The sequence below is a fragment of the Mizuhopecten yessoensis genome, unplaced genomic scaffold (genome assembly GCF_002113885.1).
Source record: "Mizuhopecten yessoensis strain PY_sf001 unplaced genomic scaffold, ASM211388v2 scaffold10479, whole genome shotgun sequence".
Taxonomy (NCBI): Eukaryota; Metazoa; Mollusca; class Bivalvia; order Pectinida; family Pectinidae; genus Mizuhopecten; species Mizuhopecten yessoensis.
The window spans coordinates 1,535,451-1,555,188 of record NW_018408567.1 but is presented as its reverse complement, the minus strand read 5'-3'; the positions used below and the strand labels follow the sequence as shown (position 1 = coordinate 1,555,188).

General features: G+C 36.9%; 3 protein-coding genes across 3 annotated transcripts in view; 1 reads left to right on the top strand and 2 right to left on the bottom strand.

The window, feature by feature from the left end:
* The window catches only part of LOC110460774 (peptidyl-prolyl cis-trans isomerase-like 3), a 26,998-nt gene extending 11,886 nt beyond the window's left edge, over positions 1-15,112 (top strand). The window contains exons 3-6 of the mRNA XM_021513895.1: positions 8,275-8,368; positions 9,831-9,898; positions 10,480-10,598; positions 11,592-15,112. Of these exons, the coding sequence (XP_021369570.1) occupies positions 8,275-8,368; positions 9,831-9,898; positions 10,480-10,598; positions 11,592-11,718 (408 nt within the window). The 3' untranslated portion in view covers positions 11,719-15,112. The remainder of the gene's footprint in view (positions 1-8,274; positions 8,369-9,830; positions 9,899-10,479; positions 10,599-11,591) is intronic.
* Positions 124-3,235, bottom strand: LOC110460773. Its single transcript, XM_021513894.1, has one exon. The coding sequence runs from the start codon at positions 2,298-2,300 to the stop codon at positions 798-800; it is 1,503 nt and encodes a 500-aa protein (XP_021369569.1). The 5' UTR covers positions 2,301-3,235; the 3' UTR covers positions 124-797.
* A 522-nt stretch (positions 15,113-15,634) lies between the features above and the next one.
* LOC110460764 (putative uncharacterized protein DDB_G0290521) lies at positions 15,635-17,619 on the bottom strand. The gene is made up of 3 exons (XM_021513880.1): positions 17,599-17,619; positions 15,918-16,509; positions 15,635-15,875 (listed from the first exon to the last, which is right to left on the bottom strand). The coding sequence occupies exons 1-3, from the start codon at positions 17,617-17,619 to the stop codon at positions 15,724-15,726; spliced, it is 765 nt and encodes a 254-aa protein (XP_021369555.1). The 3' UTR covers positions 15,635-15,723.
* Positions 17,620-19,738: the final 2,119 nt, after the last annotated feature.

Genomic DNA, 19,738 nt, shown 5'->3' with positions numbered 1-19,738 from the left:
AGTTGTCCCACTATATCCAGTCACCACTTATACAGTTGTCCCACTATATCCAGTCACCACTTATACAGTTGTCCCACTATATCCAGTCACCACTTATACAGTTGTCCCACTATATCCAGTCACCACTTATACAGTTGTCCCACTATCCAGTCACCACTTATACAGTTGTCTGACTATATCCAGTCACCACTTATACAGTTGCCTGACTATATCAAGTCACCACTTATCTAGTTGTCAGACTGTATCCAGTCACCACTAATAAAGTTTTACAATTCTATCAAGTCAACACTTCTACAGTGGTCCCATGGCCACTATCCAGTCACCACTGATGAAGTTGTTCAACTCTATCAAGTCAATACTTATACAGTTAATTGTCACATTATCCAGCCAACATTCATGTAGTGTTTTGACTATCCCAGTCTCCACTTGTACAGTTGTCCCACTATCCAAGCACTGTCCAACTAAATCCAGCCACAACTTATCTGTTTGTCCCACTATCCAGTCAGTGATTTGGAGGTCGTTGGTATAGTTCAATAAACAATGTCTCAAACAATAGACTGTAGATCATAGATACATGAGTTCATTTTAGTGGCTAAGCAACACATTGAGTTTGCTTTAACAAAATTGTTCCCCACACAGACTTTGATGAGAATGAATTCTTAATCACTCTAGAATGTTGACTGATTTTTCTCTGATGATCATAATAGCAAAAAATCACTTGAATGTTGAATAGATTTTCTCCAGTGATTGTGATGATGTACAATCAGGGTAGAATGTTGACTGGTTGTTTATTGTGATCAGTTTTGTTGGTCTGATTCTGTGCTGTCATGGTAACTATACCAACTGCTGTACTGTAGTAGTTTAACATAATTCCTATGAAACCCCGCCCACAGGACATCCTCCCTGTTTACACCTACAGCCCATGTATGCAATGGGTCTGTGTGTATGATCCTGAGGAACACACCACGTCCACTGATGAGTAGGACTCTGAAGTTCTTAAAGTCCCCTATGATAATGTTCCCTACACTGTCATACACCACATCCTTGGGGTTAAATGGTCTATCTCCTTCATGTGATGATCGTTTATATGTACTGGGGATGTCACCTCTATATACAAACAGTTCCTTGAAATCAGTGTCAATAACAGAAACATGTTGTATCCCACCACTATCCTCACTATTATAATTCCCATCAACCACTGCGACATTGTGAGTGACAGGACACTCTGAGATCCTATGTGGTGAACACACTAATGGCTTCCCAGTCCCTGTAGCACTTGTAGTGAGTACCATTTGACCTTTTGTGGTAAATTTGGAGATGTTTTTGGTCATCCCCACAATGATATGGTTACTGGCAGTAACACATATACACCTGGGTCTCTCCTTGGTGCTGAATCTGTTTGTTAGTTGTCCTGATACCAGCTCCATGATGTTGTGTTTTGTATCACAGACCCACATTGTGTGTGTTGTTGGTGACAGACTTAAGTCAATGATGCCAGTTTTGTGTTTGACCTCCTGTATTACTTTCCCCTTCCTGTCCAGGAGAGTTAATGTGTTCATGTAATGCACATTGGTCCACACCTGACCTTCAGTGGTGGGGCAGATACACTCTATAATATCATCAACAGGAGACTCCCAATCCTCCAACACTTTGGTCTGTGGCAGTATTTTGTACATAGCAATTTTCCCTACGGCCAGTTCTAGGTGATGTTGAAAGGTTTCGTTTGGAGTGAAACTGGCAGTACGCAGGACAGGTTTTACAGGGAGACTTATTTGGGAATGAATTTCACATCCTGTGTCGTAGATTTCTATGTGAGAACCATGCTGGAGTGCTGCTTTGCATTCTCGAATTTGTTGTCTGAGTTGCTTGTCGTACATTTCAAGGCCCTGTTTGTATTTCTGTATCAGCTTTGTATTATCCTCCTCCATTTTGTCATAAAGAGACAGTGTCTGTGCTGTAAGCAAGTCGAGGTCATTCTTTAATTTTCCTGTTTGCATTTGCAACTTGTGCGAAAGTTTCTCAAAATCGCTGGTGTTGTCTTTAAGAAGTGTATCAGTAGATGTGATGTATTTCCTAACCTGTACTAGGTGAATTTGTTCAGTTCTGTCAATAAAGTTTTGAATGTCTTGTTTCTTTGTAGAAGTAATATCGCTGAGTTCACAAACATCATGGCCTTTGTGAGTAGATAGCAGACACTTAAGACATACAAGTGTATCACATTTCTCACAGTAAAGTTCCAGATGTCTCCCCTTGTGTTCAGTACAGGTACGGAGAGGGATTTGACCTATGGGTGTTGCCATGTTGATGAAAAAGTTGAGGAAGAGAAAAGGAAGTCTATAAATAGACCCAAATAACTTGTCTATTATAACTGATATTGAATAACAGGCACAAAATATACTTTATTTTATGTCTCTAAATCTTGACTTTACACTGAGCTCCAATCCAGGTACATGTGTTCATAAAACATAATTGTAAAGATTGAAAGCATATAACTACCTGATGATCACTTTCATTCCAAGCCTCAGAATGTAAACGTCAAGGAAACGGGTACATATTGTTGTTGTCTATATCACCAGCATTGGAAACGAAGCCTGGAATGAAATTCCATCTAGTTGTTATGATAAATCACTTGTTTTCTGGCTGACAGACCAAGGAGACATTTCTGGTCAATGTCAGTTTCTCATTGTTAATACAACGTCCAAACTGAACAAGCCTTGCTGGCCACCATTTATAGATCATTCTGTTCAGACTTGAAACTATACAGACAATTCTACTTCCCTGTTTGATGTGGTTATCAATATACACACAGTGACAATAGAGGGATAGATTGCGTAGTAATAGGTCAATGTAGGTCCTTGTCCAGGTAAACCTCCATTATCTTACTGCATTCATAAATCACATGTTTTCTGGCTCAGAATTCAGTTTTGTTCTTTAGAAATATTTCTGGTAAATGTCTGTTCCTCATTGTTTATACAAGTCCTAACTGAATACGCTCCTTGGCCACCATTTGGAGATCTACCTGTTCAGCTGGTAACTATACGGAAAATAGAACTTCCTTGTTGTGCGAGGTAGCCGACAGGACTACAGAAAACGTATTAGGGTAGATTGTGGAGTAGGTCAATGTAGGTCGTGTTTACAGACCCTGGTATCTATACATACCTACAGTTTTACCTCAGCTGTGTAGTGTCTGATAGTTATATGTGTATTAGGTAACAAGACAACCCCAAAGTGTATGTATATATACCTCCCTGTTGATAGTTTTAATTGGTAAAATTACCATAATTTGATTTACATAAAATGTGAACTTTTTGTATTTTGTTGGCATTGTTTTTTATATTATTATATAAATATATGTTTATATCATATTGGCAAAGAAGTGCCTAACGACAGTTCAGACCGAGATATTTATTTATTTCCCAGAGTGATCCGCCCCTTTATCAAGACAGAAACATGAACATTTACATATCACAACATATAACAGAGACAGACAGTCACCATGAAATAGCAATACAACAAGCTTTAAGTAAGACAGGATTTAACAATATATGATACAAGTACAGTATATATTATATATGTACAGATTGTATTAAGGCTGCCTGTTGTAACTTATTGTCAGAACTTATTCTGTACCGCTACCATGCATATTACAAATATTGTGTATGTATATCGCACAAAGACAATAATGTCTATTGCAAGAAATAAAAATTAAGGTTATATTCCATTTAAAAACAAAAGATAAAATCATTAATTCTTATTGCTGTATATAACAGTATCTATTTTAGATAAGTATATCTTATAATTATTAAAAACGTAGGATCTAAGGAATGCCAGATTGAAATAAATAAATGTTCATAAAAGATATGTCAGCAATAAAGTGATTAGATTTTATTTGGACAAAATAATTTGTCAAACTTTCCTGAAAATCTGAACTAGTTTCTATGTGGACAATATAATTTGTCAAACTTTAGAGAAAATCTGACCCTTTGTCATGACCCAAACATCAATCAACTACATTAATCTACACAGATATACCAGACAATGTAAGATTACCAGTACAATATATAGGAATAGTGTTAATAAATATCTTTAAGCCCATTTTTAGCTGACTTCACTGAAATTTTACTCCATTATTACTGACACTTGACTATAAGGACATCCTGTAATATCAAGTAAAACCTGACTTTACTGACACCTGACTTTAAGGACATCCTGTAATATACAGTAAAACCTGACTTTACTAACACCTGACTTTAAGGACATCCTGTAATATCAAGTAAAACCTGACTTTACTGACACCTGACTTTAAGGACATCCTGTAATATACAGTAAAACCTGACTTAACTGTTCCTGACTTTAAGGACATCCTGTTATATAAAGTAAAACCTGACTTTACTGACAACAGACTTTATGGACATCCTGTAATATACAGTAAAACCTGACTTTACTAACACCTGACTTTAAGGACATCCTGTAATATACAGTAAAACCTGACTTAACTGATACCTGACTTTAAGGACATCCTGTTATATAAAGTAAAACCTGACTTTACTGACAACAGACTTTATGGACATCCTGTAATATACAGTAAAACCTGACTTTACTAACACCTGCCTTTAAGGACATCCTGTAATATACAGTAAAACCTGACTTTACTAACACCTGCCTTTAAGGACATCCTGTAATATACAGTAAAACCTGACTTTACTAACACCTGACTTTAAGGACATCCTGTTATGTAAAGTAAAACCTGACTTTACTGACAACAGACTTTATGGACATCCTGTAATATACAGTAAAACCTGACTTTACCAACACCTGACTTTAAGGACATCCTGTAATATCAAGTAAAACTTGCCTTTACTAACACCTGACTTTAAGGACATCCTGTTATATCAAGTAAAACCTGACTTTACTGACAACAGACTTTATGGACATACTGTAATATAAAGTAAAATTTGACTTGACTGACACCTGACTTTGAGGACATCCTGTAATATACAGTAAACCAGACTTTACTGACACCTGACTTTAAGGACAACCTGTAATTTACAGTAAAACCTGACTTTACTGACAACAGACTTTATGGACATACTGTAATATAAAGTAAAATTTGACTTGACTGACAACAGACTTTATGGACAGCCTGTAATATAAAGTAAAATTTGACTTGACTGACACCTGACTATAAGGACATCCTGTAATATAAAGTAAAACCTGACTTAACTGACACCTGACTTTAAGGACATCCTGTAATATCAAGTAAAACCTGACTTTACTAACACCTGACTATAAGGACATCCTGTTATGTAAAGTAAAACCTGACTTTACTGACAACTGACTTTATGGACATCCTGTAATATAAAGTAAAATTTGACTTGACTGACAACAGACTTTATGGACAGCCTGTAATATAAAGTAAAATTTGACTTGACTGACAACAGACTTTATGGACAGCCTGTAATATAAAGTAAAATTTGACTTGACTGACACCTGACTATAAGGACATCCTGTAATATAAAGTAAAACCTGACTTAACTGACACCTGACTTTAAGGACATCCTGTAATATCAAGTAAAACTTGCCTTTACTAACACCTGACTTTAAGGACATCCTGTTATATCAAGTAACACCTGACTTTACTGACAACAGACTTTATGGACATCCTGTAATATACAGAAAAACCAGACTTTACTAACACCTGACTTTAAGGACATCCTGTTATATCAAGTAACACCTGACTTTACTGACAACAGACTTTATGGACATCCTGTAATATACAGAAAAACCAGACTTTACTAACACCTGACTTTAAGGACATCCTGTTATATCAAGTAACACCTGACTTTACTGACAACAGACTTTATGGACATCCTGTAATATACAGTAAAACCTGACTTTACCAACCCCTGACTTTAAGGACATCCTGTAATATCAAGTAAAACTTGCCTTTACTAACACCTGACTTTAAGGACATCCTGTTATATCAAGTAACACCTGACTTTACTGACAACAGACTTTATGGACATCCTGTAATCTAAAGTAAAATTTGACATGACTGACACCTGACTTTAAGGACATCCTGTAATATAAAGTAAAACCTGACTTAACTGACACCAGACTTTAAGGACATCCTGTAATATACAGTAAAACCTGACTTTACCAACCCCTGACTTTAAGGACATCCTGTAATATCAAGTAAAACTTGCCTTTACTAACACCTGACTTTAAGGACATCCTGTTATATCAAGTAACACCTGACTTTACTGACAACAGACTTTATGGACATCCTGTAATATACAGTAAAACCTGACTTTACTAACACCTGCCTTTAAGGACATCCTGTAATATACAGTAAAACCTGACTTTACCAACCCCTGACTTTAAGGACATCCTGTAATATCAAGTAAAACTTGCCTTTACTAACACCTGACTTTAAGGACATCCTGTTATATCAAGTAAAACCTGACTTTACTGACAACAGACTTTATGGACATCCTGTAATATACAGAAAAACCAGACTTTACTAACACCTGACTTTAAGGACATCCTGTTATATCAAGTAAAACCTGACTTTACTGACAACAGACTTTATGGACATCCTGTAATATACAGTAAAACCTGACTTTACCAACACCTGACTTTAAGGACATCCTGTAATATCAAGTAAAACTTGACTTTACTAACACCTGACTTTAAGGACATCCTGTTATATCAAGTAACACCTGACTTTACTGACAACAGACTTTATGGACATCCTGTAATATACAGTAAAACCTGACTTTACTAACACCTGACTTTAAGGACATCCTGTAATATCAAGTAAAACTTGCCTTTACTAACACCTGACTTTAAGGACATCCTGTTATATCAAGTAACACCTGACTTTACTGACAACAGACTTTATGGACATCCTGTAATATAAAGTAAAATTTGACATGACTGACACCTGACTTTAAGGACATCCTGTAATTTACAGTAAAACCTGACCTTACTGACACCTGACTTTGAGGACAACCTGTAATATACAGTAAACCAGACTTTACTGACACCTGACTTTAAGGACATCCTGTAATTTACAGTAAAACCTGACTTTACTGACAACAGACTTTGAGGACATCCTGTAATATATAGTAAAACCTGACCTTACTGACACCAGACTTTAAGGACATCCTGTTATATAAAGTAAAACCTGACTTTACTGACAACAGACTTTATGGACATCCTGTAATATACAGTCAACCTGACTTTACTGACACCTGACTTTAAGGACAACCTGTATTGTACAATAAAAAGTGGGTAAAGCATGCATTTTTTAAGCTTAAGCCATACCGTGGCATCTGTTGTTGGTCCGTCAGCAAATTCTTCAAACTATCCTTTTGTCAAAACCGCTGATTGGAATTCAACCAAATTTGATTGGAAGTATCCCTAGGTGAGATGGATTCAAAATTGAACAAATAGAGAGGCTGACATTTCAGGGGCTGAGGCACAGGGCCAAAAGGGACTAATCAGGCATCCATCTTGGATTTTGACAGTAAATGTTGTAATAATTGTGCATGTATTTTTTTGAGATTTGATGAAAAAGATACAAGATGGCCACAGACGGTCATCTTGGATTTCGACACTTCAAGAATATTATCACTATCTCCCAGGAAGCACTTTACAGATCTTTGTCAGATTGCAATGATCGGTTCTATCGCGTTCATATTAAGTACTGTACAAGTAAATATGTGAAACAACAAACTCACTTTGAAGGTTGTCTTTAATACACAGCAGTGTGAGGTTTAGGTCAAAAGTTACCTCAATGGGCATTTACTGTTACATGACTCGATCAAACAGACAAGAGAAAAGAAGAGAAAAGATCGAACTGACAGCTGTGAATCAATGAAGATATGGTACAATGGTGGGATCCCTCTGGATCTCTTGTTATTTACCTCATAACTCCCAGTTTAAAAGGATGATGAATAAATATGTATGAATTCTGATTTAAGAATTTTCAGGTTTGATTTAACTCTTCAAAGGCTCATACCTATGATCATGCATTACAGACTATGCTTATCATGCAAGCAAATTATTTCTTTTTTATTTAAGCAAAATTTAATTGTTTTCTTACATTGGTAGAGTTTGTTGTAGAATGAAGTATATAAAATGATAGCTGATGAGTTTTGAATTCCGAAAGTAATCACAGATATGTATTTTCTGTTTATGTACTTGTAGTTTTAAGCTTAATTATATGTACAGATTACTGAGGTAATAATTCCTATTTATCTCTTTTAGAATTTCTTGGCTTTGTGTGCAAGTGACTTTTATAAAGGCTGTATATTCCATCGAAACATCAAAGGGTTCATGGTGCAAACAGGAGACCCAACAGGTAACAACACGAATGGGCATATATATTCTGGGTGCCTCAGAGGCTGTGATCACTAACGTGCACAGTCATTACTACTGTGTGCAATCAAGCACAAGCTTCAAGCTACTCCCAAAAATTTCGGTTCGATCCCCAGCGGTGGAGGAAAAAGAGATGGCACGGTGGTTTTCCCCCCGTGGACTTTCCTCCGCCTGAAAACAGCTTTTGTTCCCTTAGCCGCGTCGTAATAAAAGCTCTATAGAGCTTATGTTTGTTGTTGAAAAATTACATGATGTTAAATAAAGATTATTTCTTTCTTTCTTTAATATTTATTTGCTAATACATTGAAAATTATTACAATTTTATGCAAGTCCCCATGCCACTCCGTGCTAAAGATAAGTGACACCAAGCCAGGACAGGATGTGGAGCTAGTTCAATGTTGTATTTGCAAACCTGTGTAATGAATCAACAGAAGCTATTTGGACTGGACTTGTACTGTACTACAGTATTTTCAAGCTCTGTAGTGTTCAATCATGGGAGCCAGTGTGAGAGATTTCACATTTCAAAATTCATGGGCTTCTCTAGATTTTATACACAATGTATATCTGCTCTGCACCTTAAGATTTTCTTATGACAGAATCAAAGGCTCACAGTGGTAGTTATTTGATAAGTTCCAGACATCAAACGCTAACTAAATGCAAGGCTGATAGTACCTTATCTGGAGATTCCTCTGGCACTGACACCAGACTTAGACATTTTGACAGATAGATGTCCCACACCAGACATCCATCTGTCAAAATGTCTAGGTCTGATGGTGTCAGGGCCAGGGCAAACTCTGGCTATAATAGTACTTGTACTTAGAAGATTACAAAAGAGCTACTCTGAGATCAAAACTGATCAATTTTACCATTACCCCAGTTCATGATTCACTTTTAACTTAAATCGAAGTACTACTCTGTGACCACAGGTATACAGGATTCTCTATAACAGTTTCCAGACAAGTCGACTCATATCATCTGCAAGGCATCCTCAATATCCAGGGGTTACGCTCACTTTCGCTCTCTACACCCCTGGAATATGTCATAGCGAAATTGAAGGCTCGGTGTGCGCCACACTGTTGATGAGGCAAGAAGACTAGTTCGATCCTTTGATATATATACATCAAAAGAATCTCACGGTCACGTAACGGTAAAAATTGACAGGCTTTGAAGTCGGGCGTCTCTCCTTTGTAATCTTCAAAGGACAGGTATCAGACTAGCGATTGGTCAGGTTTTTTTTTTACCATAGACCAATTAAACAGCTATCTTCGTTCCTTCAATTTTGCTATGACATATATATATATTAACAGGGGTGTAGAGAGCACAGGAATCGAGGGCTTAATCCTAGGATTTTGAAGTTGGCGACATGTCTGTTGCTTTAAAAATTTGGAAATAACTTGTGCTATTATACAGTGTATTTATATTGTATTATTATTTTGTCTGTCCAGGGACAGGGAAAGGTGGTACCAGTATCTGGGAACGGAAGTTTGAAGATGAGTTTCGTGACAACCTTAAGGTGAGACTGGTATACAGTATATACACCATTGTAAATGTATGTATGAACTCTCAAACATGAAATTCAACAATCTCATTTGCATATCGAACAGCTTGTTACATACAGAGACATGTCATATCGTCTATAGACGGCAAGGCAGAAAATAATAAAAGTGATGGAGAACCAACACAATTATAAGCGAAGGAGTCCAACGTCCTGTAGGTGATGGTTGGAAGATGTCTCAGTGGAGGAATCGGAGATGGATAAAGACAGCAATGAAATTATTTCAAGTTAATGTGTTTGTTGATTGAATAGAATTAAGCATTGTCTGTGGTACATTGTGGTACAAAATGTAACTCAGGTTTGATTGAAAAAAAAATGTTGTGGAAATATCAAATTCAGGCCCTATCAGCCTTGTTTATTATTTTTATCGTCATTTTCTCACCTTTTTTTATATTTCACAATAAATCATGTTCCACGGTCATTTGTTATTTCATTGTGAAATGATCTGAAAAGTTATATGAAGTAATGTATATTTAATTAGATTGCCCTATAGTGGTATTGAACCCAGATAATTTAAATGATGAATAATTCTTTTGAAGCATAATGTTCGGGGTGTTGTATCCATGGCTAACAATGGTCCAGATTCCAACGGATCACAGTTCTTCATCACATACGCAAAACAGCCCCATCTGGATGCCAAGTACACCATATTTGGAAAGTAAGTCAAGCTTTGATTGCTCAGAAACCTGAAGTTTTCAACAGAAATCTAAAATTGGTTCTTCCAATGGCAATGATCAATTAATTTGAATTAATGCCACTTTTTTTTATGAAGGAATGAAAGCAGGGTGTCTTTATTGTGAAATACATATATGTAGAACCTAGTGTTATGAATTACCCTTGTGGCATATCCAAGGGTGCATACCCAAACATAGCTCATACATGTATACCTGTTATAGATATTTATGAAAACACCATTTATATTGGTTTATTAGTCCCCAAAAGGTCCCATGGGGGGGAGAGATTTAGGTTTGCACTCCATCCATCTGTCGAAAGAGTTTGTCTGGGGCATATCTTCTTTACTATTTCATCTTGAGTAACCAGATTTGGTTTGCTAGTACACCTTTTAGAGTTTAAAAAGAAGGTCACTGTGACAAATGGTTTGACCTTTGACCTCAATCTTTGAAACAGTTTTTCCAGGGCATATTTTCTTTATATATATATATATATATATGCTTTTTCACCTGGAGTAACCAGATTTCGTATGCATGTATATCTTGGTTGGCAGAGTGCAAGAAGTATGTCATTATATCATGAGATAGGTGTACAGCTCAGTAAATAAAGAAACCATTACTGTCCAGGGACTATGGAGTGCCTTGCAGTACTTCGCCTTGTTTAACAATGTTTTAAAGGGAAAAACAATATATTATTAATCAGAAATAGTAGTTTATGCTATTAAAATGCTATACCTGTTTGAATACTTAGTTAAATATGGTGGCTTGTTGTTTGTCCTTTATATATGAAGGAAAATAGTTTGCAAACTTTTGCATGGAACACATTCTAGTTATGCTAATTTTTTAAATGGTTCACTTCTTTTCATTTGCAGCCAATGCAAGCAAAAACATTTAAACATTTATTCCTGAAGTGAACACAGATAAATCATTAGCTGTTTCTTTAATTACTTCATAAATATTCATGTGAACTTTCACTTCAGGGTCATAGATGGGTTCGACACATTGGACGAGTTGGAAAAAATGCCAGTGAAGGAAAAGAACTTCCGTCCCCTGTCCGACACGCGAATACAAGACATTACAATACATGCCAATCCTCTAGCAAGCTGACGTAACTGTAGTATCATTGGAACCAGGTTTCATAAGGCAGCATAGTATCTTCACCAGGGACTTTCTGTAGAAGTTAAGCCATCATCGGAATGGGCTACAGGACAAAGCTCTCTCAATTTGCCGATGTTTCATTGTTACAAGAACGTATGTGGATTGGAAAGCTTTTCGTCAACACATTCCTACAATGAACTAGATTTAACTGATAGATAAATTGAGATAAAGCACATGAATTGCTTGATGACAAGACAAATCAATAAAGAAGGATTGTTAATTTCAGGTAACCCTTTCATCCCTACATTACTTCAGTAGACTCTACCATGTATTCATATGGATGAATCCAATATGGTCTATAATGATAAAAGGGTTAAACATCATCTGTATGACTAGAGGACTTGTAGCAGGAAGGTTTTGTCTGGGAAGCAGATCTGCAGATCTGTCTGGGATCATTGATAAAGAGGATTGTAATTTAGTGTATATGGATCGAGTTTAAGGATCCCTGTCCCACTGCACTGACATGTTCTCCTATATACAGTAACCTTAACTTCCGGTTGGATATAACTGTAGCACATTTGGGCATGTACGCTTCCGTTGTCCAGGGGTACATTCGCGTATCCGGTTGAAACAGTTGAAATGGTTGAACCTGTAAAGAAAACATCAGGCACAGATCTGGACCGAGGCTGACCTTAGGAATATTTGGCATGTGTAGATTGAGAAGTCCAGACATACCTGACCGAAACTAAAATGCTGACTATTGCTAGTTTGCGTTATTTCTTTTTAAAACGATGTCAAGCCACATGTAGTTTTTAAGATACGTTATGTAATTCAGTAGACGCGTGAGAGAAGGGCATACTATTCTTGATACATTGTTTTTTATTCTCCAAAACTGTGCATTTTTAGCTCTGCTTATAGAACGGTCCAAGTGCGTTCGTTTATCGTGGAGTATTTCTGCCACACGTACAGTTTGAACTGGGATACGCGAATGTAGCCCAGGTAGCTCAATCAGTTTCATCAATGGTATAACAAGTCCAGGGTTTAAATCCCAGTCTTGCCACGCAGAATATTTTACTCTCAGAACATATCTAGATCTGTTGATTATATTTTGTTTAATTCATCTCAAAATATTTCGATATATGTAGAGTCATGCCGGAAGAACAAGTTTTGAATGCAAACTTTCATTTTTTGGCAGTGGTAATGGGATCCTTAATACAGATTACATTTTTTTCCACTTAAATACAAAGTTTCTTAAAAAATGAAATACACGACATTTTCTCTTAAGTTACCCAAGTCGGCGGCAACATTGTTTGACCTGCCATTGCTTACGTATACATGTATATTCTGTCAAATGGGTGACCTGCATGTGTGTTTGTACAAGGATCGTGGTTCAGGGCCATGTTGGCGGCAGATTGTGTTCATGTTTTAAACAGAACTCACAGTTATCTGATACTGTATACCATGGAACTTTTGCTGCAGTTTCAGTTTTGTCCTCCATTTGGAGATTGAATTCAAAATTATTGCAAAAATTTAGGATGAATATGGATTTTATCAATGAAATATGAATATTATAATTGGCAAAAATTCCATGTATACAGACTTGTGGTAATCTCTGAAATTTTCAATTCAGTCTAAAGCTAGCTTTTATAATATTTCTTTTTTTGGTTGTTAACTGACTTTAAGAGAATTAAGAATGTGGTTTCAGATGAAAATGAATATTAAAAACCTTAACAATATTTCAGACTTTTGTTGTTAATTATGTAAGCGTTAAGTGAAACAAGCCTTAAGAATTTTTCATTTAAGCAAGCCACAGTGGCAAATTCGAGATGAGCTTTACTTTTGTATTTTTTTTATTGTGAGGCCTTATTTGGAAGTGACGTCATGATGTCACTAGGTCATACATGTATTATCCACGTTCGTACACAAAATATGTGACGTGTGTATTCAACGAAAAACACAGCAATTATGCATGCAATGAAATTCAGACATTCAAAACAACATTTTTAAAATTTTAGTGATTAATTACTTTTATTTAGAATCAAAACAAGAAAACAGTAAAATAAACAATTGCACTATGAAAATCAGCTAACATAATTAGTAATAATGAGTTATAATGGATGGTACCAAAAAATTCATATACAGCAAATTTAAAAATTAATCAACACAACATGCATATATTGTTGCGCAATATGTAATTATGAGAATTAAAAAAAATGTTCTGGAAAAAATATTTTGAAATATTTTGGCCCTTCATTCTTTTATTTTTTCAACATTTTTTTAAATCTCAAGTTATAAACTCCACGATAATATACAAACACATGTTGATTATATCTATTCTACCAAGTCAAATGTAACAAAGGGCATTTTGACCAACCAATAAGATACGGCATGACCAAGATAATCAAAATTTTAAAGTCTGAGTTGCCTCGTAATATTTATCCATTAGACAGGGCAAGCTGTATGTGTGCATGATGTCGTTGTAAAACCTTCAGACCATATATTAATCATACAGGGTTATTTTAGAACAGCAGTGTGTGTTTATGTGTTATCGAGGCATATACATTATTTGTTAATTCTCCAATAATCCATCACTGTTGATGCATGAATGAAAATGTTTTAACAACGCCGACTTGGTAGAATAGTTTTTTAAATTTCCCTTGATTATAAAAAATTGGTTATGTGTAGTACAAGCTTGACATGATACACTATCATGTGACCTTTTTAGCCAATCAGATCCATGTAACATTATTACATTGTTTTTTTCCTGTTTACAAACATTCTCTGGCACCATCTTCAATAAATCCACTTTCAGTGCAGAGTTTATTTTGTAAGCTTTGTTTTTGTTTTTTAAACAATCTTTCCCATTGTTGCACTCAGATGGGCAACAATGAAATCAATAAAGTGAAACGTGGGTTTCAACAACATCAACGTGGACTGATTAATTGTATAAGACTGTTGCTAAGACAGTTTTAAATACAAATAAACAGTTATTTTTTTGCAGGATTTTTTTGGAGGGGGGTTGAGGCTTCAAATCATGTCCGATATTACAGAATCTGTAATGTAACATGTGATGCTACAATGATATACAACCAGTATCTTATTTAAAGATAGAATTTGGAAATTTCTTTGAGCCTCAAGCAACATATAATTAAAGATAAACATTACATATATTTTACAACATGACTTAAAAGTGAGGTGTGGGTAAAGTCAGGTGTCAGTGAAGTCAGGTGTCGGTGAAGTCAGGTTAGTAAGTCAGGTGTCTGTGAAGTTGTATGTCCCTGAGGTCAGGTGTGGGTAAAGTCAGGTGTCTGTGAAGTTGTATGTCCCAGAGGTCGGGTGTCTGTAAAGTCAGGTGTCTGTGAAGTTGTATGTCCCTGAGGTCGGGTGTCGGTAAAGTCAGGTGTCTGTGAAGTTGTATGTCCCAGAGGTCGGGTGTCTGTAAAGTCAGGTGTCTGTAAAGTCAGGTGTGGGTAAAGTCTGGTGTCTATGAAGTTGTATGTCCCTGAGGTCGGGTGTGGGTAAAGTCAGGTGTCTGTGAAGTTGTATGTCCCTGAGGTCGGTTGTCGGTAAAGTCAGGTGTCTGTGAAGTTGTATGTTCCTGAGGTCGGGTGTCTGTAAAGTCAGGTGTCTGTGAAGTTGTATGTCTCTGAGGTCGGGTGTCTGTAAAGTCAGGTGTGGGTAAAGTCAGGTGTCTGTAAAGTCAGGTAAAGTCAGGTGTCTGTGAAGTTGTATGTCCCTGAGGTCGGGTGTCGGTTAAGTCACATGTCTGTGAAGTTGTATGTCCTTGAAGTCAGGTTTCGGTAAAGTCAGGTGTCTATGAAGTTGTATGTCCCTGAGGTCGGGTGTCTGTAAAGTCAGGTGTCTGTAAAGTCAGGTGTGGGTAAAGTCTGGTGTCTATGAAGTTGTATGTCCCTGAGGACGGGTGTTTGTAAAGTCAGGTGTCTGTGAAGTTGTATGTTCTTGAGGTCGGGTGTCGGTTAAGTCACATGTCTGTGAAGTTGTATGTCCTTGAAGTCAGGTGTCGGTAAAGTCAGGTGTCTGTGAAGTTGTATGTCCCTGAGGTCGGTTGTCGGTAAAGTCAGGTGTCTGTGAAGTTGTATGTTCCTGAGGTCGGGTGTCTGTAAAGTCAGGTGTCTGTGAAGTTGTATGTCTCTGAGGTCGGGTGTCTGTAAAGTCAGGTGTGGGTAAAGTCAGGTGTCTGTAAAGTCCGGTAAAGTCAGGTGTCTGTGAAGTTGTATGTCCCTGAGGTCGGGTGTCGGTAAAGTCAGGTGTCTGTGAAGTTGTATGTCCCTGAGGTCGGGTGTCGGTAAAGTCAGGTGTCTGTGAAGTTGTATGTCCCTGAGGTCGGGTGTCGGTAAAGTCAGGTGTCTGTGAAGTTGTATGTCCCTGAGGTCGGGTGTCGGTAAAGTCAGGTGTCTGTGAAGTTGTATGTCCCTGAGGTCGGGTGTCGGTAAAGTCAGGTGTCTGTGAAGTTGTATGTCCCTGAGGTCGGGTGTCGGTAAAGTCAGGTGTCTGTGAAGTTGTATGTCCCTGAGGTCGGGTGTCGGTAAAGTCAGGTGTCTGTGAAGTTGTATGTCCCTGAGGTCGGGTGTCGGTAAAGTCAGGTGTCTGTGAAGTTGTATGTCCCTGAGGTCGGGTGTCGGTAAAGTCAGGTGTCTGTGAAGTTGTATGTCCCTGAGGTCGGGTGTCGGTAAAGTCAGGTGTCTGTGAAGTTGTATGTTCCTGAGGTCGGGTGTCGGTTAAGTCACATGTCTGTGAAGTTGTATGTCCCTGAGGTCGGGTGTCGGTAAAGTCAGGTGTCTATGAAGTTTTATGTTCCTGAGGTCGGGTGTCGGTAAAGTTGTACTCGTGAGGTCGGGTGTCGGTTAAGTCATGTGTCTGTGAAGTTGTATGTCCCTGAGGTCGGGTGTTGGTAAAAGTCAGGTGTCTGTGAAGTTGTATGTCCCTGAGGTCGGGTGTCGGTAAAGTCAGGTGTCTGTGAAGTTGTATGTCCCTGAGGTCAGGTGTCGGTAAAGTCAGGTGATACTGTATTCAAAAAGTTGAAATAAATTGGTCATCTTTTATCAAATGTTGCTAGGTATATATGATGGGCAGGTATCATAATAACATGAACAAATTAATGAATAATGCTATGAATTAATGAACCTTACAACATGATGGCCCTATGAAGTATCCACTTCGAATCCAAAGTTATAAAGGAGCATCATTCTTACATTTGTGTACAGTTAAATGTATGTACCATTATTTATCCTAAAATAAGCCAAGATGGCAAACACATAATTTCTGCCCCAAAGAAGGGGCTCAGCTTTTTACATATCAGTGAAATAGTTGGCATATATTCCCAACTAGATAAGGGTGGGCCTATTACCAGGCATGGGCTGATTGCTGGATAAATACATCATCTAAATAAGAAATTCAATTCATTTAAATTCAATTTCAATATCTCAAATAAGAATAGAAAACAGAAATTGTGACCATTGTTGGTCATGTGACAGGTGTCGGAGAACATATCATTCATCACTCAAGAAAGACAACAGAAGGGTGTTGAAAGCTTGTGCTTTTTGCTCCGATACTGACAAGTCACATTACCGCCAATAATTATCTTAACAAAAACCATTGATTTTGATGGGGTTTGGTATATAGAGATTTGGCTGGTTTTACAGTGATCAACAGCTCCTGGATTTGTCAGCCTTGCCCAAATAAATGAAGTGCATTGTGACACTAATGTGCTCTATTGATATTAACACGCACACCCCCACCCCCCCAAAAAATACTGTAAACATACATATTTTAGCGGTAGTCTTGTTTTGTGCTTTTTGCTCTCTCACTATGGCCCTAAATTATCAATGCGCCAATTGAACTTCATGTATAATGTTCTCTATTGTATACTTTGTGGGTGCGACAATTCATCAATGCGCTAATCTATGAAAATTTGATAATATATTAAAATTAGAGCGTGCTTAAATAAGTACGTTTACACTATTTTAAACAGTTATAAACATGTGAATTATTCTAGAGTCAGTACTTCAAGACAACCTCAGATCACATAAAAAACATCAACTATAAATAAGTTTCCACATAAACACCCCTTTTATTTAAAGACCCAGAGGGAAAGGTCGGACTGAATTGCCGTAGTTTATTATGTTATTTATTGCTGTTTGCTCTTGCAATCCTTCTACGGTTAGTTTGATATGTTGCACAAGTAAACAGGAACACAAAAACTCTCAAATCTTTCTTTTAAATAGCATCACTTAATCTAACACATCTCTAGTTTTCTATGATATGAAAACCAGTTTCAACAGTTCGAGACAAAACTTCTCAAATAATTTCCAAAAGAACCACATAGCATCACTTAATCTAACACATATCTAGCTTCCTACAGTATAAAAGTCAGTTTCAACAGTTTGAGACCCTACAGTGTCCTGTTTCGTGTGGAGAAAGTAGAATACTTAATTTAAGTCTGAAATCATGAAGTTTTCAACAAGCACACTTATCTACATTTACTTATGCAGGTTTGAGTTTTCAATACTGTTTTGTATGAAAAAGACATATCCCAGCGCTCTGTTGAATTCAATACTGCTTTGTATAAAAAAGACATATCCCAGCGCTCTGTTGAATTCAATACTGCTTTGTATGAAAAAGCCATATCCCAGCGCTCTGTTGAATTCAATACTGCTACATTTACTTATGCAGGTTTGAGTTTTCAATACTCTTTTGTATGAAAAAGACATATCCCAGCTCTCTGTTGAATTCAATACTGCTTTGTATGAAAAATCCATATCCCAGCGCTCTGTTGAATTCAAAACTGCTTTGTATGAAAAAGACATATCCTAGCGCTCTGTTGAATTCAATACTGCTTTGTATGAAAAAGCCATATCCCAGCGCTCTGTTGAACTCAATACTGCTTTGTATGAAAAAGACATATCCTAGCGCTCTGTTGAATTCAATACTGCTTTGAATGAAAAAGACATATCCCAGTGCTCTGTTGAATTTAATACTGCTTTGTATGAAAAAGACATATCCTAGCGCTCTGTTGAATTCAATACTGCTTTGAATGAAAAAGACATATCCCAGTGCTCTGTTGAATTTAATACTGCTTTGTATGAAAAAGACATACCCCAGCGCTCTGTTGAATTCAATACTGCTTTGAATGAAAAAGACATATCCCAGTGCTCTGTTGAATTTAATACTGCTTTGTATGAAAAAGACATATCCCAGCTCTCTGTTGAATTCAATACTGCTTTGTATGAAAAAGACATACCCCAGCGCTCTGTTGAATTCAATACTGTTTTGTATGCAAAAGACATATCCCAGCGCTCTGTTGAATTAAATACTGTTTTGTATGAAAAAGACATACCCCAGCGCTCTGTTGAATTCAATACTGCTTTGTATGAAAAATCCATATCCCAGCGCTCTGTTGAATTCAATTCTGCTTTGTTGGTATTTTACTGAAAACTGTCAAAAATCTAATAATGTGGACTTTTATAGCGTAAAAAAAATAGAGAAATTTACACATGTGAATCGCATATCTATATATAATGGACTGTTTCTGGTCTAGGAAGAGAAACTTGTCAAGGTAACCTGTTCAATATACAATTCAAAGTGCATAGTTCATAAAAATCAGGTTATGAATGATTAATGCTTCTACCATTGACAGTGGAAGGTTCACACAGGTTTACAAAACCTCAAAATCTGAGAGTAGCGACATCTGTATCTTGAGTAATGCTCTGCACATTGAGGATCTATCCCAGTGCTCTGTTGAATTCAATACTGCCTTGTATGAAAAAGCCATATCCCAGCGCTCTGTTGAATTCAATTCTGTTTTGTATGAAAAAGACATATCCCAGTGCTCTGTTGAATTCAATACTGCCTTGTATGAAAAAGCCATATCCCAGCGCTCTGTTGAATTCAAAACTGCTTTGTATGAAAAAGACATATCCCAGTCCTCTGTTGAATTCAATACTGTTTTGTATGCAAAAGACATATCCCAGCGCTCTGTTGAATTCAAAACTGCTTTGTATGAAAAAGA

What these genes read in the sequence shown, in the direction of transcription:
- LOC110460773 (XM_021513894.1), bottom strand. Translation starts at nt 2,300, where the DNA reads ATGGCAACACCCATAGGTCAAATCCCTCTCCGTACCTGTACTGAACAC.
- LOC110460764 (XM_021513880.1), bottom strand. Translation starts at nt 17,619, where the DNA reads ATGAATTGTCGCACCCACAAA. An exon ending in TGAATTGTCGCACCCACAAA is followed by an intron (nt 16,510 to 17,598) that starts GTATACAATAGA and finishes AAAACTTCATAG; the next exon opens with ACACCTGACTTTACCGACAC. An exon ending in ACAGACACCTGACTTTACCG is followed by an intron (nt 15,876 to 15,917) that starts GACTTTACAGAC and finishes CTGACTTTACAG; the next exon opens with ACACCCGACCTCAGAGACAT.